Below are 23,014 nucleotides of genomic sequence, written 5' to 3'. Positions count from 1 at the left end.
CGAGGGAAGGCCAAGAAGGAACACGGCTCATCGAATTCTACTGACATTTACGACAGGAGAGCAGACAGACTGAACTCTCAATGAACTGCCAGTGGAGCTTGGTGTGGATGGTCTAACATTGAATTTGACTAGAGTGAATGAAATAAGGACTTGGTGGGTGTGTTCAACAATGACACAGTGTCAGTGACATACTATATTACATCATACCGGAAAATTCAGTGATACTGCACGTTACCTAAAAGTGTGTACCAGTGTATTTGACTGTGCGTGTGTTTTGTGTGTGTGTGTTTCCAGGGGTGCTGGATGATGAGGATGTCCGTGCGATGATGCACGGTTCCAACATGGTGAAGGTACGCTCCCAGAAGTGGCAGAAGAGCCGCAGACTGCGTCTGCTGGAGGACGGGGTCACCGTGTGGTGTGAGTCCACCAAGAGCTCCCGCAAGGCCAAGGCACAACAGACCTGTGAGTCCACAATGGGTGATGGAGGGGTGGAGGGAGGGGCCAGAAGGGGGGGGGGGTTAGATGAGAGGAAAGGGGAGGTATGGGGAAGGAGGAAAGAAAAGAGAGGGATGGAAGAGGAGAAAATAATAGGTATTGGGGTGGGGGAGAAAAAAGAGAGGCGTGGGTGAGGAGAAAAGGAGGCATAGGGGAAGAGAAGGAGAAAGGATAAGGGTGTGGATTAAGGGAAAGGGAGGGTAGAGGGTACGTGTAGATTGAGAAGAAGGCTAGGGAGTGAGCAGAAAAGAAGAGAGGAGTGGGGATGGGGAGTGGTCACGAGAGGGGGATGTTTAGTTTTTTTTTGATTATCAGGATCTGAGGATTTTGCAATAGTTGGAAAGGAAACTAAACCGATATCAGATTAGGAAAAGTAGCCTTGAATGAAGGGAAGGCTATATACAAGAACATAATCATGTATAAACAAACGAACAGGACTTCCACAACCCCACTCCCTTGTTGTAGTCTATTCAACCCTCCTCTTAGACCTGATTCAGTAGACTAATTTAGCCTGCTCTTTGTCCTAAGCCGTTTAGGCTTTTCATGTTGGCCAACAATAATGCCTTCTTGTCTACATTTCCCTTTAAGTAATTAAAGGGATATTATGCTGTGAGCCAGGACGTAAGTCAGATGCTATAACCTGTGTAATTGTATGATACAGATAACTGTTGGAATGGAAACACTTGAGTAAATGAGGGATACAAGGTATATTGAAAGCAGTTAACATCCCATCATGCGTAGGGTCATGTATAAAATGCTCAGTATGCCATTATTTTGCCTACCATGTCCCCGTAGGATGACAATACCCCCATCTGCAGGGAACGAGGTTTGATGAGCGTGAAAACGTTGTAAACCATATGCCATGGCCGTCTCAGTCACCACATCTCAACCCAATTGAACACTTATGGGAGATTCTGGAGCGGCGCCTGAGACAGAGTATCCATCAACAAAACATCAACTGATGGAATTTCTCTTTTGAAGAATTGTGTTGTTATCCCTCCAATAGAGTTCCAGACACTTGTAGAATCCATGCCAATGTGCATTGAAGCTGTTCTGGCTGGTGGTGGACCAACGCCCTAATAACACGATTTATGTTGGTGTTTCCTTTATTTTTGGCAGTGTCACCTGTAGTAATGCATCCATATGGTACACACAGAAACTCCAAACATGCTGAAGGTTCACATTGGCCACTGTTACAAAGAGGTATAAAAGCTGCATTAGAAACAGTGTACATGGACTTGTTATCCGTTAGCCTCAAGATATTGGCTTACCTCAGCTAGCTAATCTTTTGCAGGCAATGGGCCAATCAGAAAGGGAAGCAGGCACTTTATACTCTAACGATTACAATCCCCTTAAAGAAAAAGAGAGAAAATGTTGACAGTAATCCTAGATGTTTTGGCCCATTAAACTGTGGGAAAGCTATTTCTAATCATAAACTTTTGACCGCTTCCCCTTTCTCACACACACACACACACACACACACACGCACACACACACGCACACAAACAAACAAACTGGAGACCAAATAATTGATTTCCTTCCAAAATCCTATTTTCCCTAAACCCTAAATCTAACCTTAACCAAACCATACCCCTAACCTTAACCTTATGCTAAACCCTAAGCCTAACCTTAACCCCAAACCCCTAACCCTAAAACTATACCTAACTCCTAAACCTAACCGTAAACCCCTAACCTGATTCGAACCCTAATTGAAAACCTAACCCCTAAGCCTAAAATAGCATTTATTTTTCTAATGGGGACCGGCAAAATGTCAAATGTTCCTTGATTTACTATTCTTGTGAGGACCTCTGGTACCCACAATGATAGTTAAACAAAAAAATACACACATTTGTTTTACTATCCTTGTGGGGAAGAAACAATTTATTCCCTTTCAAAATCCTATTTTCCTGGACCCCTAACCCCTAACCCCTAAACCTAAACATAACCCTAACTCCTAAACCTAACCCATAACCCTAATTCTAACCCTAATTTTAACCCTTAACCTAACCCCTAAGCCTAAAATAGCCTTTGACCTTGTGGGGACTGGCAAAATGTCCCCAATTGTGCTAACTTCCTTGTTTTGATATCCTTGTGAGTTATGGTCCCCACAAGGATAGTAAAGCCAAAAACACACATACAAAGTTCAATGGTTTAAGGAGAGGGATAGGTGGGCAGCCGGTGAAGCACTTAGAGTCCTCAGGCCTCCTAAACCAATAGTAAATACCAGTATAGTTGAATAGGTCTACACCTACAGGGTTTGCACCTCTTGAAGTATCTCTCCGGTAAATGAGAGGCCATGGTTCTGGCTCCTCCATGTTCCATAGGACAAATATAGGGCTCCTTGGCCCTGACCATAGGGATCTGGTGGCACAGGCTAATTATTGTTGTTGGCGTGTGTGTGTGTGTGTGTGTGTGTGTGTGTGTGTGTGTGTGTGTGTGTGTGTGTGTGTGTGTGTGTGTGTGTGTGTGTGCACGCTGGTGTCAGATTATAGCTCTACCAAATGGGTAAACCTCTTTATGACTGCCAATTGCAGGGTTCGGCAGTGACGTGATAACCACTACTATCTTTGAGATTGTCATATAACGAGTTTAAACATGTCTCTGACACATATCATTTTACGAATTAGTGCTGGCGGTCCTTAGAGCTTTGGAGTTGCCTGAGTCAATCCGATTTTATTTTATTTTCATTTTCGAGTCGCACTGTACAAACATATTATATACTAGTGACCTAGATAACACACATGCAAACACACCCACCTACATCACAGACAAGTTTATGTCCACTCAATTCCAAAGTCCAGTTAACGAGTACAATGTTTAAGAGGTGTTTTGTGGCGGGTTATGAACGTCAAGGTCAAGCGAGTACATTCATCACGCCGACTCAGACAGCATAGAGCCACAGTGGTTCACTTCAAGTGGAACACAACACTTCCTTAATACCTTCTAACACCCACTAGTCTGAGTCTGATAGCACTGCTGCTAACCTAACACACCCTGGGCTGGGAGACAAGCTGAGGGGAAACGGTTAAGAATGGGATAATTCTGATGTAATTGCATGACCTCCTTGTAACGCTCTCTTTCTCTCTACCTTCATCTCTCTCTTTCTTTTTTTCTTATCGCTCTTTTGCTCTCTCTTTCTCCTCTTTCTCTTTCACTTGTTGCACAATCCACCGACCACTATGTCACTTCAGCAAGGACTATTCCTCGGTCATGGAATTCAGATTAGGTCCCAGGACTCTCCTAACGCTGTCCCTCAGGGACCCAGGAAGGACCCGCTGCTGTGGGGAATGGATACGGACAGATCCATGTATTTAGAGAGTTGGGCCAATGCGGTTTCTGCATTATGATGCATTTACATGACTCTTCAACATTCTATGGCAGCCATGTTAGCTCCCCATTAACATCGCATGGTGGACATGTAACCAATGCCATGTAACTGAATGTCTGGAATTAGAGCAATATTCAACATGTTAAAAGTTGGCCCAACTCTCTAAATATACAGTATATTCGGAAAGTATTCAGATCCCTTGACTTTTTCTACATTTTGCTACGTAATGGTTTTTTAAAAAGTAATCTCAGCAATCTACACACAATACCCCATAATGACAAAGCGAAAACAGGTTTTGAGAAACGGAAATGCCTTTTTTACATAAGTTTTCAGACCCTTTGCTATGAGACACGAAATTGAGCTCTGGTGTATCCTGTTTCCACTGAGCATCCTTGAGATGTTTCTACAACTTGATTGGGTTCCACCTGTGGTAAATTCAAATGATTGAAAATAAAGGAGAGCCGCACACTTAAGGAGCTCAGATGCAAAAAAATGTAATATCCAACGTTTCGACAGCCAATCTGTCTTCATCAGGGTGTAATCACAAACACTGCGGGGTGACTCGTTTATATAGTGTCAAAAGACACACAGGTGTCTGTAATCATGGCCAAGAGTGGCCTAATGTCATTGGTTAATTCTCAAATATTAAAATGGCATACAAAGAACAGCATACAAACAACAAATGGATAGCATACGATCATAAATTCATTTTAGACTACACAAACAATTACAATTACAATGGCAAAGTCACAATAATCACAAGAATGGCTTCAGATCACAATCTACGTTGAGACCGAAGGGAGCGAGGGTCTTTAAGTTAAAGATCCAGGCAGCCTCTCGTTTTAACAATAAATTATCAAGGTCACCCCCTCTCCTAGGGAGGGTGACATGTTCGATGCCAATGTAACGCAGAGATGAAATCGAGTGGCCTGCCTCCAGAAAGTGGGCCGCAACTGGGTACGTCAAGTTTTTGCACCCAATGGTGCCACGATGCTCTGAGACACGCACTTTTAATTTGTGCTTTGTTTTACCCACATCATTTTTACCACAAGGACAAGTTAAAAGATAAATAACTGCCTTAGTGGAGCACATAATAACCCCTTTGATTGGGATCGATTTCCCTGTTTGTGGGTGTTTGAAGGATCTACATTTATAAGTGCCATTGCTTTGAGTAGCGGGTAGTTAGAACGCAAGAATGCGTCTTTTTGCGAGACTGACCTTGAAAAAGGTCCTGTTTGGAATTTTCTCAATGGCAATATAAATCTGATCATTTTTGTACCCCCTCTCCTTGAACTTTCTTTGCGTCTCAGCCATATTTCTGTCGAAATCTGATCGTTTCTTTTGCAAATTCTTTTGATTCGACAGAATTGGCTGTAGGGCACTACTAACTATTTTTGAAGGGAAGTGGGTGACAACTGTCAGCCCTCAACAAACTGTTATGATCAGTAGGTTTCCTGTAAAACCTGCTATTTACAGGAAACTACTGATTGTGACTTTGCCAATGTAATTGTTTGTAAGCTTGTGTAGTCTAAAATGAATTTATGATCGTATGCTATCCATTTGTTTTTTTGTATTTTCAAGTTTTCTACTCCGCTAGCCAGCACCTCGCCTAAATAGGCGAGCTTTTCTTTTTCTTCTAAATTCAATTGATTGGACATGATTTGGAAAGGCTCACACCTGTCTATATAAGGTCCCACGGTTGACAGTGCATGTCGGAGCAAAAACCAAGCCATCATGAGGTCGAAGGAATTGTCCGTACAGCTCTGAGACAGGATTGTGTCGAGGCACAGATCTGGGGAAGGGTACCAACAATTGTCTGCAGCATTGAAGGTCCCCAAGAACACAGTGGGCTCCATCAATCTTAAACTGAAGAAGTTTGGAACCACCAAGACTCTTCATAGAGCTGGCCTTGATCGGGGAGGTGACCAAGAACCTGATGGTCACTCTAACAGAGCTCCAGAGTTCCTCTGTGGAGATGGGAGAACCTTCCAGAAGGACATCCATCTCTGCAGCGCTCCACCAATCAGGCCTATAGTATCCAGACGGAAGCCACTCCTGTAAAAGGCACATGACAGCCCGCTTGGAGTTTGCCAAAAGGCACCTAAAGACTCTCAGACCATGGAAAACAAGATTCTCTGGTCTGATGAAACCAAGATTCAACTCTTTGGCCTGAATGCCAAGCATCATGTGTGGAGAAAACTTGCCACCATCCCTACGGTGAAGCATGTTGGTAGCAGTATCATGCTGTGGAGGTGTTTTTCAGTGGCAGGGACTGGGAGACTAGCCAAGATTGAGGCAAAGATGAACGGAGCAAAGTACAGAGAGATCCTTGATGGAAAACCTGCTCCAGAGTACCACTGGAGGATGTGTTTAGGGTTAGGGGTTCTCTCTTTTCTGGAGAGACCTGAAAATAGCTGTGCAGCAACGCTCCCCATCCAACCTGACAGAGCTTGAGAGGATCTGCAGAGAAGAATGGGAGAAACACCCCAAATACAGGTGTGCCAAGCTTGCAGCATTTAATACCCAAGAAGACTCGAGGCTGTAATCACTGCCAAAGGTGATTCAACAAAGTACTGAGTAAAGTGTCTGCATACTTATTTAAATGTGCTATTTTCAAAATGTGTAAAGATTTATTAAAACCTTATTATTGTGTGTAGTATGTAATCAATGTTATAATAAGGCTGTAACCTAACAAAATTTGGAAAAAGTCAAGTGGTCTGAATACTTTCCAAATGTGCTGTATGTCTCTGGATAAGGCCTCACCCTACAGCAGGGTGAGAGGCCAGGTGGTTGGTGTGGGAGGTCAGGGGTTGTGATGTCGTCTTCCCCCAACCGGGCCACAGTTAGAGCAGAACAACGACAAAGGCAGGCTGACCACTTCAGCAGACAGCTACTGATAACACAAAAGCGGCTGCGTCGAAGGACATATGCATGCTTACGCACGCATGCAGACACACACACACACACACACACACACACACACACACACACACACACACACACACACACACACACACACACACGCTGACTACAGGTGGTCTCAAGGGCCTTTGGGGTCTGGCACCTGCAGCTCAGCATGATCCCCTCTGTTCAGATGGGCTTTAGAGAATATGCACCGCACTTAACACTTTGGCTGTGCCAGTCTCCCCCCCCCCACACACACACACACACCACACTTCCCCCTACTCTCCGCATTGAAATGTCACCCTTGTCATGGAGCGATGGGCAGGAATGTGTCAGCAATTTTGAGGAGGTGGAGAGGCGAGGGCTGTTCAGCAGAAAGAGGCCGTTGACAGTTGTCTAGGGGCTGATCCCAGTGTAGAAAGGCACTGCTATATGTACTTAAATAACCAACTGACTGATTTGAAAGCTACTCCACAAACCCAACCACAATTCCAGCTATTCAATTAATTAAGGGATATGGGGTTTGTTGTTGTGGTGGAGCTAGTCTTATGTTTGAAACCTTCACCAGGCTCTATTCTGGATGTGTTGCAGGGAGGGTAATGGGGTAGTAGGCTGGTGTTGTGTTGCTGGGCAGAGGGTCAGCCATCACGTGTAAAGCCCCCCCCCCCCCCCCCCCCCCGACAGGTTTTTACCACGTTACTGTTATAAATAAGAGCTGAAATACATGCTCATCTCTCTAGAAGTCAATGAGAGCTGAAATACATGCTCATCTCTCTAGAAGTCAACGAGAGCTGAAATACATGCTCATCTCTCTAGAAGTCAACGAGAGCTGAAATACATGCTCATCTCTCTAGAAGTCAACGAGAGCTGAAATACATGCTAATCTCTCTAGAAGTCAACGAGAGCTGAAATACATGCTCATCTCTCTAGAAGTCAACGAGAGCTGAAATACATGCTCATCTCTCTAGAAGTCAACGAGAGCTGAAATACATGCTAATCTCTCTAGAAGTCAACGAGAGCTGAAATACATGCTCATCTCTCTAGAAGTCAACGAGAGCTGAAATACATGCTAATCTCTCTAGAAGTCAACGAGAGCTGAAATACATGCTCATCTCTCTAGAAGTCAACGAGAGCTGAAATACATGCTCATCTCTCTAGAAGTCAACGAGAGCTGAAATACATGCTCATCTCTCTAGAAGTCAACGAGAGCTGAAATACATGCTCATCTCTCTAGAAGTCAACGAGAGCTGAAATACATGCTAATCTCTCTAGAAGTCAACGAGAGCTGAAATACATGCTCATCTCTCTAGAAGTCAATGAGAGCTGAAATACATGCTAATCTCTCTAGAAGTCAACGAGAGCTGAAATACATGCTAATCTCTCTAGAAGTCAACGAGAGCTGAAATACATGCTAATCTCTCTAGAAGTCAATGAGAGCTGAAATACATGCTCATCTCTCTAGAAGTCAATGAGAGCTGAAATACATGCTAATCTCTCTAGAAGTCAATGAGACGGTGTTCTTCTTTCTTCCCTTATCTCTTTACACACACACAACCACGTCATGGCATTGTGCCAAAGGTCCTGCCAACACTTGAGTGTCAGTTTGACGGCTGTGCCCTGAGTGTCGTGGCGTTGCTGGTTAAATTTGGACCTTGTCATAAAGACGAATGTAGGCCTGAGTCGTAAACATATTCTGCTGACGCAGGTCTGTGTCTGTACAAGTCGTATTATTTAAGAGCCAAATCAGGACCCCAGCACCGAGATGCCATGTCACACTGCTACGTGGGTGTTACCACACTCCCCCTAAAGTTCACGACCTTTCAGCCCCCGAACCTCCCTTCAAGTTCCACTTGTTTTGGTGCCCCGTTTGTATTTGGCTTATTCCTACAACCAGATTGATACAATTACTCTCTCTGTTTCTCCCATCGTCTCCTCTCCCACCTTCCCTCCCCCACCTCTCTCTGTGCCAGTCTCGGTCACAGAGGTGGAGTGTGTGCGTGAGGGCTGCCAGTCTGAGGCTCTGCGGAGACTATCCGGGTCGGTACCAGAGAATCAGTGCTTCACGGTGGTGTTCAGAGGAGCCAGGAAGAGTTTGGACCTCCTCTGCCCCTGTGAGGAGGAGGCGAGGCACTGGGTCCGAGGGATACGCACGCTGAAGGAGCGTGTGGCCAACATGACCCAGAAGGAGAAACTGGACCAATATCCTTTACCCCCCCCCCCCCCCCCCCCCCCCCCCCCCCGTGGGCCTTTGCTGCGCTGTGCCAGGCTGCCAGCCTTCGACCCAAAGTAAATATAGTACAGGCTGGGCAGCCAGGATCGCTATGGTGACTCACTCTGAACATAACACTGTCACATGCACCATCCCGCATCCACAGCATACCTAAGATGTGCAGCAATGGCCCAGCAAAAAGCAGCGTCTAAATATAGTCTGACTATCCTGTCAAACATGATCCCTGGTATAGCCGCTGGGTCGTTTGCGACACAGGTGCACGACAGACACACTTGTGTTAAACGCAAAGCCAGATCTTGAGAGCAGATCGAGCAGTAGGTGCTCTGGGACATGTCCAGGCTAGTGCCGTGGCTTGTAATTGGGTAAGGTTTGAGGTGCGGTTTTACACTGGCATGTCCCAGCAGTGTTTGCGGTAGATTGATCAAGACCATCCTTGCAAAAGCTCTTATTGTTGTGTGTGTGTGTGTGTCCTGGAAGAGAGAGGTGTCATATAGTCTCCTCTCTCTACGTCAGCCCTGTGTTCTATTCCATTAGAGGCCTTGGAGGAGGCTTTAAGTGTTTTGACTTCAGATGGATGTTGACAAAACAGGACATGTGTATCTACAGCCAACACACATCTGAATCATAGGCTAGGGTGAATATTCCATTTCAATTCCTGGTAGTTGAACTAGACACTTATCCTCCTCTGAACGGTTGGTTACACTATTGATTCCTGGCTTGCTGTGAATTATGAAATTATGCACTTCACCCTTACCCATAGTTGGATGTGGCCTGTAATGCGCTTACATACCGTATGCATGTGCATCAGCCCTGCCTGTAGATGTGTTTTGTGTCTATACATACTGTATATACCATAGATTGTACTTTTAAGGATGTGTTTAGGGTTAGAGGTTCGGAATGCTCCCCTGGTTGCTCTCCTTAACCCCCCCACACCTGGATCCGTGGCTACCTGAGACGGGCTGATGAGAACGACGATGGGAAGATGAGTTACGACGAGGTCAAACGCTTGCTGCAGATGATCAACATAGACCTGAATGAACAGTACGCGCGCTCGCTATTCAAGGTGAGCACACACTGTATGTGTGTGTGTGTGTGTGTGCAGCATTCAGTATGCTTGTACGTTAATGTGTACAGACCTTGACTGCATGGGTGTGCGTATGTGCCTGAGCGAGATGTTGTTGTTGTTGGTTGAAGGCCATTGTTTACTCAGTATGCTGTGGAGTAGATTGGGGCTGCGTTTCGCTCTCACCCTGGAGTCTGTGTTCAATTACCAACCCAGTGGCAAGCCAACTAGCAGGCCCCTCGCTCTCTTTCTCACACTCACTCACTCACTCACTCACTCATTCTCTCTCTCTCCTGCCCTCTTCTCTCTGCTGCTGTCTGTCTTTCTCCCCAGACGGTCTCGTCCTTCCCCGTCCTCCCCCTCTCTATCAGGCAGCCAGTCATTTCTCCATCGTTGAGGATTACCGCTAGCTACGTCTCTCAGCTCCCCTCTCCCTTAATGTCCAGTTGTTTTCCTGCTCCTCCCTTCACCATGTGATTCCTTCTCCAACCCTGCCCGTCCCTCTCCTCAGAGACTGAATATCAAACCAACTGCAGTGCAGTATGTTTGTCGATAGGGTATGAATTATGGGAGTGGACGGAGTTGCTGGCCACTCCCATAGCAAATCAGTGCGCGCCCATAGATTTGATCATATGCACATGGCTCACCTATGAGAATTGAAGATGTTAACTTTGATCCAGCCCCCTGTTTTTAGGGAAGCGCTTTGAAAATGTGTGGAGGGGTGTGTGTTTTAATCAGAACAACCCTAACGAAGGTCTCTCTGTCTGTCGGTTCGCCCATCTGTCTCTTTGTCCCTCCCTCTCCTCTGTCTGTCTGTCTGTCCCTCCTCCTCCTCTATCCGTCCTTCTGTCCCTCTCTTCCGTCCCTCTCTCAGAAAGCTGACCGGTCGTGCGACGGCCGTCTGGACCACGTAGAGATCGAGGAGTTCTGCAGGGAGCTGATGAGGCGTCCGGAGCTGGACGCGGTGTTCAGACACTACTCTGGTAACGGCTGTGTTCTGTCCACCGCTGAGCTGAGAGACTTCCTGGGAGACCAGGGGGAGGACGCGTCACTGATCCACGCTCAGAGCCTCATCCGCACCTACGAGCTCAACGACTGGGGTAGGCCCGAAGAAACACTTGAACAAAATTTTAGCCTTGGATTTTTATGACCTTACGTTTGACATTTTTGTCATTTACAGTAGTGAGTGCATACATTTTCATACATTTTCAAACATCTTTTTCATACTGCATTCCTTACATTCACTGTGCTTATATTTATCTGAATGTTTTATGTTTTTATATTTGACATATTTAATTGCCGCAAATTCAGGGCCCGTTCCTCCCTTGACTTTATTTTCACACAATCGCATGTCGATACCTGTCTATTCCTGTTCATAAAAAGGTTGGATGGTTTGATGTGCCCCTCCTCCCTGCAGCCCAGAACAACCAGTTCATGACCCAGAATGGTTTCACCATGTACATGCTGTCCCAGGAGAACGATGTGTTTAACCCCGACCACGCCAGGGTGCACCAGGACATGACCAGACCTCTGGCCCACTACTTCATCTCATCCTCACACAACACCTACCTCACCAAGGACCAGGTCACCAGCGCCAGCAGCGCTGAGCCATACATCAGGTAATAAAATACGCACGTGCGCACACACAAACACGCACATGCGCATTAGACGCACACACACAAACATGCATACACACAGGCATACACACACACACACTAAGAATATGTACTGTGTGAATCAGAGCTCTGAACCAGGGCTGTCGCTGTGTGGAGCTGGATTGTTGGGACGGGGACAAAGGAGAGCCTGTCATCTACCATGGACACACCCTTACTTCTAAGGTGCCCTTCAAAGAGGTAATCGAGACCATCGCCCAGTATGCCTTCAAGGTGAGTAACATTTCCTTTTAAATTACAACAAAGAAAATACCCCCCTAAAAAAGTGAGCACACCTGACCTGTGAGACCCTCTTAGTGGGTTGTGGGGATGATGGACACACGGTGGGAAGAAAACAAATCTAGACAGTTGACTTTCTGCCTTTGCCAACGTTCAGTTCAAGCTACAGTCATAGTCTTGGCTCCGAGTCTAATAAGACTAGACTGTTGTCCAACAGCTTCTTGGCCTCAGTGTAGTCCAGAATAAACCCTGGCTTATTACCTAATGAGCTTATGGTTTCTCTTACATTTTAATGAGTGGCCTCTTATGAACCAACCCTTGTGTTTTCCCATAGGCCTCCCCGTACCCCCTGATCCTGTCCCTTGAGAACCACTGTACGGTGGAGCAGCAGACGGTCATGGCCAGACACCTGCGCACCATCCTGGGCAAGAGGCTGCTCACCAAGCCCCTCAACGACCAGACTCTGAAGGACCTGCCCTCTCCTGAGGTACGACACACACCCCTGTCCCGAGCTTTCTACTCACCCCCTGTCCCCAGCTCTCTACTCACCCCTGAACCCAGCTCTCTAGGACACACACCCCTGTCCCCAGCTCTCTACTCACCCCCTGTCCCCAGCTCTCTACTCGCCCCCTGTCCCCAGGTCTCTAGGACACACACCCCTGTCCCCAGCTCTCTACTCACCTCCTGTCCCCAGCTCTCTACTCACCCCCTGTCCCCAGCTCTCTACTCACCCCCTGTCCCCAGCTCTCTACTCACCCCGGTCCCCAGCTCTCCAGGACACACACCCCTGTCCCCAGCTCTCTAGGACACACACCCCTGTCCCCAGCTCTCTACTCACCCCTGACCCCAGCTCTCTACTCACCCCCTGTCCCCAGCTCTCTAGGACACACACCCCTGTCCCCAGCTCTCTACTCACCCCTGTCCCCAGCTCTCTACTCACCCCTGTCCCCAGCTCTCTACTCACCCCCTGTCCCCAGCTCTCTACTCACCCCCTGTCCCCAGCTCTCTACTCACCCCTGTCCCCAGCTCTCTACTCACCCCCTGTCCCCAGCTCTCTAGGACACACACCCCTGTCCCCAGCTCTCTAGGACACACACCCCTGTCCCCAGCTCTCTACTCACTCCTGTCCCCAGCTCTCTAGGACACACACCCCTGTCCCCAGCTCTCTAGGACACACACCCCTGTCCCCAACTCTCTACTCGCCCCTGTCCCCAGCTCTCTACTCACCCCTGTCCCCAGCTCTCTAGGACACACACCCCTGTCCCCAGCTCTCTAGGACACACACCCCTGTCCCCAGCTCTCTACTCACCCCTGACCCCAGCTCTCTACTCACCCCCTGTCCCCAGCTCTCTAGGACACACACCCCTGTCCCCAGCTCTCTACTCACCCCTGTCCCCAGCTCTCTACTCACCCCTGTCCCCAGCTCTCTACTCACCACCTGTCCCCAGCTCTCTACTCACCCCTGTCCCCAGCCCTCTACTCACCCCCTGTCCCCAGCTCTCTACTCACCCCCTGTCCCCAGCTCTCTACTCACCCCATGTCCCCAGCTCTCTACTCACCCCCTGTCCCCAGCTCCCTACACACCCCTGTCCCCAGGTCTCTAGGACACACACCCCTGTCCCCAGCTCTCTACTCACTCCTGTCCCCAGCTCTCTAGGACACACACCCCTGTCCCCAGCTCTCTAGGACACACACCCCTGTCCCCAGCTCTCTAGGACACTCACCCCCTGTCCCCATCTCTCTAGGACACACACCCCTGTCCCCAGCTCTCTAGGACACACACCCCTGTCCCCAGCTCTCTAGGACACACACCCCTGTCCCCAGCTCTCTAGGACACACACCCCTGTCCCCAGCTCTCTAGGACACACACCCCTGTCCCCAGCTCTCTAGGACACACACCCCTGTCCCCAGCTCTCTAGGACGCTCACCCCTGTCCCCAGCTCTCTAGGACGCTCACCCCTGTCCCCAGCTCTCTAGGACACTCACCCCTGTCCCCAGCTCTCTGGGACACTCACCCCTGTCCCCAGCTCTCTAGGACACACACACCCCTGTCCCCAGCTCTCTAGGACACTCACCCCCTGTCCCCAGCTCTCTAGGACACACACCCCTGTCCCCAGCTCTCTAGGACACACACCCCTGTCCCCAGCTCTCTACTCACCCCCTGTCCCCAGCTCTCTACTTACCCCCTGTCCCCAGCTCTCTACTCACCCCCTGTCCCCAGCTCTCTAGGACACTCACCCCTATCCCCAGCTCTCTGGGACACACACCCCTGTCCCCAGCTCTCTAGGACACACACCCCTGTCCCCAGCTCTCTACTCACTCCTGTCCCCAGCTCTCTAGGACACACACCCCTGTCCCCAGCTCTCTAGGACACACACCCCTGTCCCCAACTCTCTACTCGCCCCTGTCCCCAGCTCTCTACTCACCCCTGTCCCCAGCTCTCTAGGACACACACCCCTGTCCCCAGCTCTCTAGGACACTCACCCCTGTTCCCAGCTCTCTAGGACACTCACCCCTGTCCCCAACTCTCTAGGACACACACCCCTGTCCCCAGCTCTCTAGGACACTCACCCCCTGTCCCCATCTCTCTAGGACACACACCCCTGTCCCCAGCTCTCTAGGACACACACCCCTGTCCCCAGCTCTCTAGGACACACACCCCTGTCCACAGCTCTCTAGGACACACACCCCTGTCCCCAGCTCTCTAGGACACACACCCCTGTCCCCAGCTCTCTAGGACACACACACCCCTGTCCCCAGCTCTCTAGGACACTCACCCCCTGTCCCCAGCTCTCTAGGACACACACACCCCTGTCCCCAGCTCTCTGGGACACTCACCCCTGTCCCCAGCTCTCTAGGACACACACACCCCTGTCCCCAGCTCTCTAGGACACTCACCCCCTGTCCCCAGCTCTCTAGGTCACACACCCCTGTCCCCAGCTCTCTAGGACACACACCCCTGTCCCCAGCTCTCTACTCACCCCCTGTCCCCAGCTCTCTACTTACCCCCTGTCCCCAGCTCTCTACTCACCCCCTGTCCCCAGCTCTCTAGGACACTCACCCCTATCCCCAGCTCTCTAGGACACACACCCCTGTCCCCAGCTCTCTAGGACACACACCCCTGTCCCCAGCTCTCTACTCACTCCTGTCCCCAGCTCTCTAGGACACACACCCCTGTCCCCAGCTCTCTAGGACACACACCCCTGTCCCCAACTCTCTACTCGCCCCTGTCCCCAGCTCTCTACTCACCCCTGTCCCCAGCTCTCTAGGACACACACCCCTGTCCCCAGCTCTCTAGGACACTCACCCCTGTCCCCAGCTCTCTAGGACACTCACCCCTGTCCCCAGCTCTCTAGGACACTCACCCCTGTCCCCAGCTCTCTAGGACACTCACCCCTGTCCCCAACTCTCTAGGACACACACCCCTGTCCCCAGCTCTCTAGGACACTCACCCCCTGTCCCCATCTCTCTAGGACACACACCCCTGTCCCCAGCTCTCTAGGACACACACCCCTGTCCCCAGCTCTCTAGGACACACACCCCTGTCCCTAGCTCTCTAGGACACACACCCCTGTCCCCAGCTCTCTAGGACGCACACCCCTGTCCCCAGCTCTCTAGGACGCTCACCCCTGTCCCCAGCTCTCTAGGACGCTCACCCCTGTCCCCAGCTCTCTACTCACCCCTGTCCCCAGCTCTCTACTCACCCCCTGTCCCCAGCTCTCTACTCACCCCTGTCCCCAGCCCTCTACTCACCCCCTGTCCCCAGCTCTCTACTCACCCCCTGTCCACAGCTCTCTACTCACCCCCTGTCCCCAGCTCTCTACTCACCCCCTGTCCCCAGCTCCCTACACACCCCTGTCCCCAGGTCTCTAGGACACACACCCCTGTCCGCAGCTCTCTACTCACCCCTGACCCCAGCTCTCTACTCACCCCCTGTCCCCAGCTCTCTAGGACACACACCCCTGTCGCCAGCTCTCTACTTACCCCCTGTCCCCAGCACTCTACTCACCCCCTGTCCCCAGCTCTCTATGACACTCACCCCTGTCCCCAGCTCTCTAGGACACTCACCCCTGTCCCCAGCTCTCTAGGACACTCACCCCTGTCCCCAGCTCTCTAGGACACACAACCCTGTCCCCAGCTCTCTAGGACACTCACCCCCTTTCCCCAGCTCTCTAGTACACACACACCTGTCCCCAGCTCTCTAGGACACACACCCCTGTCCCCAGCTCTCTAGGACACACACCCCTGTCCCCAGCTCTCTAGGACACACACCCCTGTCCCCAGCTCTCTAGGACACACACCCCTGTCCCCAGCTCTCTAGGACGCTCACCCCTGTCCCCAGCTCTCTAGGACGCTCACCCCTGTCCCCAGCTCTCTAGGACACTCACCCCTGTCCCCAGCTCTCTGGGACACTCACCCCTGTCCCCAGCTCTCTAGGACACACACACCCCTGTCCCCAGCTCTCTAGGACACTCACCCCCTGTCCCCAGCTCTCTAGGACACTCACCCCCTGTCCCCAGCTCTCTAGGACACACACCCCTGTCCCCAGCTCTCTAGGACACACACCCCTGTCCCCAGCTCTCTACTTACCCCCTGTCCCCAGCTCTCTACCTACCCCCTGTCCCCAGCTCTCTACTCACCCCCTGTCCCCAGCTCTCTAGGACACTCACCCCTATCCCCAGCTCTCTAGGACACACACCCCTGTCCCCAGCTCTCTACTCACTCCTGTCCCCAGCTCTCTAGGACACACACCCCTGTCCCCAGCTCTCTAGGACACACACCCCTGTCCCCAGCTCTCTAGGACACTCACCCCCTGTCCCCATCTCTCTAGGACAGACACCCCTGTCCCCAACTCTCTAGGACACACACCCCTGTCCCCAGCTCTCTAGGACACTCACCCCCTGTCCCCATCTCTCTAGGACACACACCCCTGTCCCCAGCTCTCTAGGACACACACCCCTGTCCCCAGCTCTCTAGGACACACACTCCTGTCCCCAGCTCTCTAGGACACACACCCCTGTCCCCAGCTCTCTAGGACGCTCACCCCTGTCCCCAGCTCTCTAGGACGCTCACCCGTGTCCCCAGCTCTCTAGGACACTCACCCCTGTCCCCAGCTCTCTGGGACACTCACCCCTGTCCCCAGCTCTCTAGGACACACACACCCCTGTCCCCAGCTCTCTAGGACACTCACCCCCTGTCCCCAGCTCTCTAGGACACTCACCCCCTGTCCCCAGCTCTCTAGGACACACACCCCTGTCCCCAGCTCTCTAGGACACACACCCCTGTCCCCAGCTCTCTACTTACCCCCTGTCCCCAGCTCTCTACCTACCCCCTGTCCCCAGCTCTCTACTCACCCCCTGTCCCCAGCTCTCTAGGACACTCACCCCTATCCCCAGCTCTCTAGGACACACACCCCTGTCCCCAGCTCTCTACTCACTCCTGTCCCCAGCTCTCTAGGACACACACCCCTGTCCCCAGCTCTCTAGGACACACACCCCTGTCCCCAGCTCTCTAGGACACTCACCCCCTGTCCCCATCTCTCTAGGACACACACCCCTGTCCCCAGCTCTCTAGGACACACACCCCTGTCCCCAGCTCTCTAGGACACACACCCATGTCCCCAGCTCTCTAGGACACACACCCCTGTCCCCAGCTCTCTAGGACACACACCCCTGTCCCCAGCTCTCTAGGACACACACCCCTGTCCCCAGCTCTCTAGGACGCTCACCCCTGTCCCCAGCTCTCTAGGACGCTCACCCCTGTCCCCAGCTCTCTAGGACACTCACCCCTGTCCCCAGCTCTCTGGGACACTCACCCCTGTCCCCAGCTCTCTAGGACACACACACCCCTGTCCCCAGCTCTCTAGGACACTCACCCCCTGTCTCCAGCTCTCTAGGACACACACCCCTGTCCCCAGCTCTCTAGGACACACACCCCTGTCCCCAGCTCTCTACTCACCCCCTGTCCCCAGCTCTCTACTTACCCCCTGTCCCCAGCTCTCTACTCACCCCCTGTCCCCAGCTCTCTAGGACACTCACCCCTATCCCCAGCTCTCTGGGACACACACCCCTGTCCCCAGCTCTCTAGGACACACACCCCTGTCCCCAGCTCTCTACTCACTCCTGTCCCCAGCTCTCTAGGACACACACCCCTGTCCCCAGCTCTCTAGGACACACACCCCTGTCCCCAACTCTCTACTCGCCCCTGTCCCCAGCTCTCTACTCACCCCTGTCCCCAGCTCTCTAGGACACACACCCCTGTCCCCAGCTCTCTAGGACACTCACCCCTGTCCCCAGCTCTCTAGGACACTCACCCCTGTCCCCAGCTCTCTAGGACACTCACCCCTGTCCCCAGCTCTCTAGGACACTCACCCCTGTCCCCAACTCTCTAGGACACACACCCCTGTCCCCAGCTCTCTAGGACACTCACCCCCTGTCCCCATCTCTCTAGGACACACACCCCTGTCCCCAGCTCTCTAGGACACACACCCCTGTCCCCAGCTCTCTAGGACACACACCCCTGTCCCCAGCTCTCTAGGACACACACCCCTGTCCCCAGCTCTCTAGGACACACACACCCCTGTCCCCAGCTCTCTAGGACACTCACCCCCTGTCCCCAGCTCTCTAGGACACACACACCCCTGTCCCCAGCTCTCTGGGACACTCACCCCTGTCCCCAGCTCTCTAGGACACACACACCCCTGTCCCCAGCTCTCTAGGACACTCACCCCCTGTCCCCAGCTCTCTAGGTCACACACCCCTGTCCCCAGCTCTCTAGGACACACACCCCTGTCCCCAGCTCTCTACTCACCCCCTGTCCCCAGCTCTCTACTTACCCCCTGTCCCCAGCTCTCTACTCACCCCCTGTCCCCAGCTCTCTAGGACACTCACCCCTATCCCCAGCTCTCTAGGACACACACCCCTGTCCCCAGCTCTCTAGGACACACACCCCTGTCCCCAGCTCTCTACTCACTCCTGTCCCCAGCTCTCTAGGACACACACCCCTGTCCCCAGCTCTCTAGGACACACACCCCTGTCCCCAACTCTCTACTCGCCCCTGTCCCCAGCTCTCTACTCACCCCTGTCCCCAGCTCTCTAGGACACACACCCCTGTCCCCAGCTCTCTAGGACACTCACCCCTGTCCCCAGCTCTCTAGGACACTCACCCCTGTCCCCAGCTCTCTAGGACACTCACCCCTGTCCGCAGCTCTCTAGGACACTCACCCCTGTCCCCAACTCTCTAGGACACACACCCCTGTCCCCAGCTCTCTAGGACACTCACCCCCTGTCCCCATCTCTCTAGGACACACACCCCTGTCCCCAGCTCTCTAGGACACACACCCCTGTCCCCAGCTCTCTAGGACACACACCCCTGTCCCCAGCTCTCTAGGACACACACCCCTGTCCCTAGCTCTCTAGGACACACACCCCTGTCCCCAGCTCTCTAGGACACACACACCCCTGTCCCCAGCTCTCTAGGACACTCACCCCCTGTCCCCAGCTCTCTAGGACACACACCCCTGTCCCCAGCTCTCTAGGGGGGACACCCCTGTCCCCAGCTCTCTACTCACCCCTGACCCCAGCTCTCTACTCATCCCCTGACCCCAGCTCTGTACTCACCCCTGACCCCAGCTCTCTACTCACCCCCTGTCCCCAGCTCTCTATTCACCCCCTGTCCCCAGCTCTCTATTCACCCCCTGTCCCCAGCTCTCTACTCACCCCCTGTCCCCAGCTCTCTACTCACCCCCTGTCCCCAGCTCTCTAGGACACTCACCCCTGTCCCCAGCTCTCTACTCACCTCTGTCCCCAGCTCTCTACTCACCACCTGTCCCCAGCTCTCTAGGACACACATCCCTGACCCCTTCTGCCTAAGAAACCTGTTGTCCTTTTCTACTCTCTCTCCCACCCCGCGCATGTTTATGGAACGATTGTGGAATACTAACAGGAATATTAACATATGTTTTGAAGCATCTTTGTCTTGTCTCTGCAGGAGCTTAGGGGTCGTATCCTGGTGAAGGGGAAGAAGGATGTTCATCACCTGAACCAGCTGGGGAAGACCAGCAGCTTTGATACCAGCTCGGACGACGAGGCATCAAGCAACAACAAAAAGGACAAAAAGGACCCTGCCAAGGTGCTACATCTTTATCTTCCATGTGACTGAGACGGCACTGTAAGTCTACAGAAATTGATCAGGAACACGCTGTATATCAAGCGTTTCTCTTGTGCATTCTGTGTTGCTGGCTCAGGCGGTCTCATCTAAGCTGAGCCCAGAGCTGTCTGAACTGGTGGTGTACTGTCGAAGTGTCCCCTTCCGCGGGTTCCAACACTCTGCCCAGAAACCACCCGATGAGATGTCATCCTTCAATGAGAATGACGCCCTCAAACACATCAAGGACACAGGCAAGGGGCTTAGGAAGACAAAACTCGAACCGAACAGTTTTCTGTGAATCAGTTCCTGTTGAGATCCTATAATGACTCATAGTTCCTACTGGCACTGTAGTTGTAGAGAAAGTCCTTGAACACATGGGTGCATTTGTGCATCACCTTGTCGTGCATATTTGTGTGTGTCTGTCTTTTTTATTTGCGTTTGAGGTATTGTAATGGGTCTCTTACCCTGTCCTCTCATCACCTTCCAGGAAAGCTGTTTGTCAGACATAACAGCAGGCAGCTGAGCCGGATCTACCCCTCCGGGCAGCGCCTCCAATCCTCCAACTACGACCCCCAGGATATGTGGAACGGCGGCTGCTCGATGGGTCAGCACTCTGGGTTGGAGGGGGGTGGGAGGTGGGGGGTGGGATGGAGGAGGGATATGGTGGCTCATATGGTGGCTCATTTATTTAACATTATCTAGCCTGGAGGTCCGTGGAGATAGAAAGTTATTTTACGTTGGGCCTCCTCTGAGAGCATTGCAAATGTTTGGTATGAGCCTCCTATTCCTCACTCCACTTGTCATAATAACTAACCTCTGTTGTTCCAATGTTGCGGTAAGTTGTTGTTGTCTCTTTTCACACCCCTGTCTGTCCTCTCTCTCACTCTCTCTATCTCTCTCTCTCTCTCTCTCTCTCTCTCTCTCTCTCTCCCTCTCCCTCTCCCTCTCTCTCTCCCTCTCTCCCTCTTTCCCTCTCTCCCTCTCTCCCTCTCTCTCTCTCTCTCTCTATCTCTCTCTCTCTCTCCCTCTCTCTCTCTCTCTCTCTCTCTCTCTCTCTCTCTCTCTCTCTCTCTCTCTCTCTCTCTCTCTCTCTCTCTCTCTCTCTCTCTCTCCCTCTCTCTCTCTGCAGTGGCTCTGAATTTCCAGACTCCAGGGGAGCAGATGGATCTGAACCAGGGCCGTTTCCTGCCTAACGGCCGCTGTGGATACATCCTCAAGCCCAGCTTCCTGTGCAGCCCCACCTCCAACTTCAACCCAGAGATCACTGGTGGCGGGCCAGGACACATCCCCACACAACTCACCATACGGGTGAGAAACCTGCTGGGAATCAGATTCTGTTGTGGTAGTCTATATGTGGTAACTGCCTTGTTGGAATAGTAGTGCATATTTTAGTTAGCAGTGGTATGGAAACAGACCAAGGTAGTAAACTACTTCACCTTATTAGTCATTTTGTAAAATCATGTAAAATCATTTGAATAATTGTCATATTAGAATTTTATATACCAAGGCACAAACAGTAATTGGTGTGATTTTGTGTTCAGATAATATCAGCACAGCAGCTCCCTAAGATCAACACAGACAAGCCCAACTCCATTGTGGACCCACAGGTGTTGGTGGAAATTCACGGGGTGGCCATTGATAAATCCCGAGACAAAACCCACCGAATCGACAACAATGGTGACCTTCCACTCATCTATTGCACATCTATTATACTCCCATTCAAGAAATGGATCACGAGGGTTGTATACACCCTTGAGTTCACAGATGAACCATATTAGAAATAGAATTAGAAGAACATAATAGTACTAGGAACATTTGACGTTTTACCATGAATCAGCATAAGTATTCCAGGGCGCCTGTATGACTCCCACACACGGCACTATTCCACACAGACGGTTGATCAGGAACATTATTCCGCACTCCTATGTTTATCTTTACCATAAAGATAATAAAACATGACAGATACCCCGGCTACTCCATTATCTTTGCTCAGTGCAGGTATTCTGAGTACCAGGAAATTATACTTCTCGTGTAGAGGCCATTATCCCGGTCTGTGGAGTACTTTCAGGCTGTGAATGGTGGTGGATGGCAGTGTCTGACAGCTCTCCTATGCCCCCTGCAGGTTTTAACCCACGCTGGGACAGCACTTTGAGCTTCCAGCTGCAGGTCCCTGAGCTGGCCCTGGTACGCTTTGTAGTGGAAGACCATGACCACAAAGCCAAGAACGACTTTGTGGGCCAGTACACCTTGCCCTTCACCAGCCTCCGTACAGGTACTAGGTTACTGTCTCTGTATTGTAGGGGTGTTTGTGTAGCTATTGTGTCTGTGAGGTGACACTGACCCCAGTGAGTCTATTTTTCTAGGTTACCGCCATGTCCACTTGCTGAAGGCAGATGGCTCCAGCCTCTCTCCTTCCACCCTTTTCATCCATGTCAAGGTGTCCCGTAAGGGGGTCCCCATCAAGACTGTGTCTGAGCGCATGCTCTTGGCTAAGAGCGAGGGCAAAGCATGACCCCTATCTACCTGAACTAGTGCCACACTTTTCTGATAAGCCCCATGCTTATCTCATCTTGGGGAGGGGGGGGGGGGGGGGGGGGGGGGGGGGTCTCTCTAATTGGGGTGAAAAGGACAAGCTGCTGCCTACCTATGTCCTAGTACTCATCTCATACACCCAATTTAGAATTGGCAGGACATATAAGGCTCCCTGGCTACAGAGAGGAAGACATCAGTCCTCCTCAGTCAAACCTGGATGGGAGTCTTGCCTGTTGACGAATAGTGTTGGCTGGGAGAGAAACTCTCTGGCATGTTGCTGTTGTGAGTATTCTGTACTCTGTAAACAGTGCATTCAGTGTTTCCATAGAAACATGACTTTGACTCTGGACCTGTTTTACACCAGAACTCTACCTGGCAGCCGTCTGCCTACTATGAAGTCAATATAGTTTTTTTTTTCTCAC

At 51.5% G+C, this 23,014-nt stretch overlaps 1 protein-coding gene across 1 annotated transcript in view; it reads left to right on the top strand.

The window, feature by feature from the left end:
- LOC110486211 (1-phosphatidylinositol 4,5-bisphosphate phosphodiesterase delta-3-A) overlaps nt 1-22,645 on the top strand; it is a 31,622-nt gene extending 8,977 nt beyond the window's left edge. The window contains exons 2-15 of the mRNA XM_036940909.1: nt 295-462; nt 8,698-8,926; nt 9,891-10,020; nt 10,895-11,120; nt 11,438-11,639; nt 11,762-11,906; nt 12,247-12,399; nt 19,902-20,042; nt 20,158-20,311; nt 20,548-20,664; nt 21,190-21,368; nt 21,602-21,737; nt 22,183-22,332; nt 22,424-22,645. Coding sequence (XP_036796804.1) covers nt 295-462; nt 8,698-8,926; nt 9,891-10,020; nt 10,895-11,120; nt 11,438-11,639; nt 11,762-11,906; nt 12,247-12,399; nt 19,902-20,042; nt 20,158-20,311; nt 20,548-20,664; nt 21,190-21,368; nt 21,602-21,737; nt 22,183-22,332; nt 22,424-22,572 — 2,279 coding nt within the window. The 3' untranslated portion in view covers nt 22,573-22,645. The remainder of the gene's footprint in view (nt 1-294; nt 463-8,697; nt 8,927-9,890; nt 10,021-10,894; nt 11,121-11,437; nt 11,640-11,761; nt 11,907-12,246; nt 12,400-19,901; nt 20,043-20,157; nt 20,312-20,547; nt 20,665-21,189; nt 21,369-21,601; nt 21,738-22,182; nt 22,333-22,423) is intronic.
- Nucleotides 22,646-23,014: the final 369 nt, after the last annotated feature.

Source organism: Oncorhynchus mykiss, chromosome 13 (assembly GCF_013265735.2).
Source record: "Oncorhynchus mykiss isolate Arlee chromosome 13, USDA_OmykA_1.1, whole genome shotgun sequence".
NCBI classification, from domain to species: domain Eukaryota; kingdom Metazoa; phylum Chordata; class Actinopteri; order Salmoniformes; family Salmonidae; genus Oncorhynchus; species Oncorhynchus mykiss.
The sequence above is the reverse complement of the archived record's forward strand: the minus strand, read 5'-3'. Positions and strand labels throughout refer to the sequence as shown.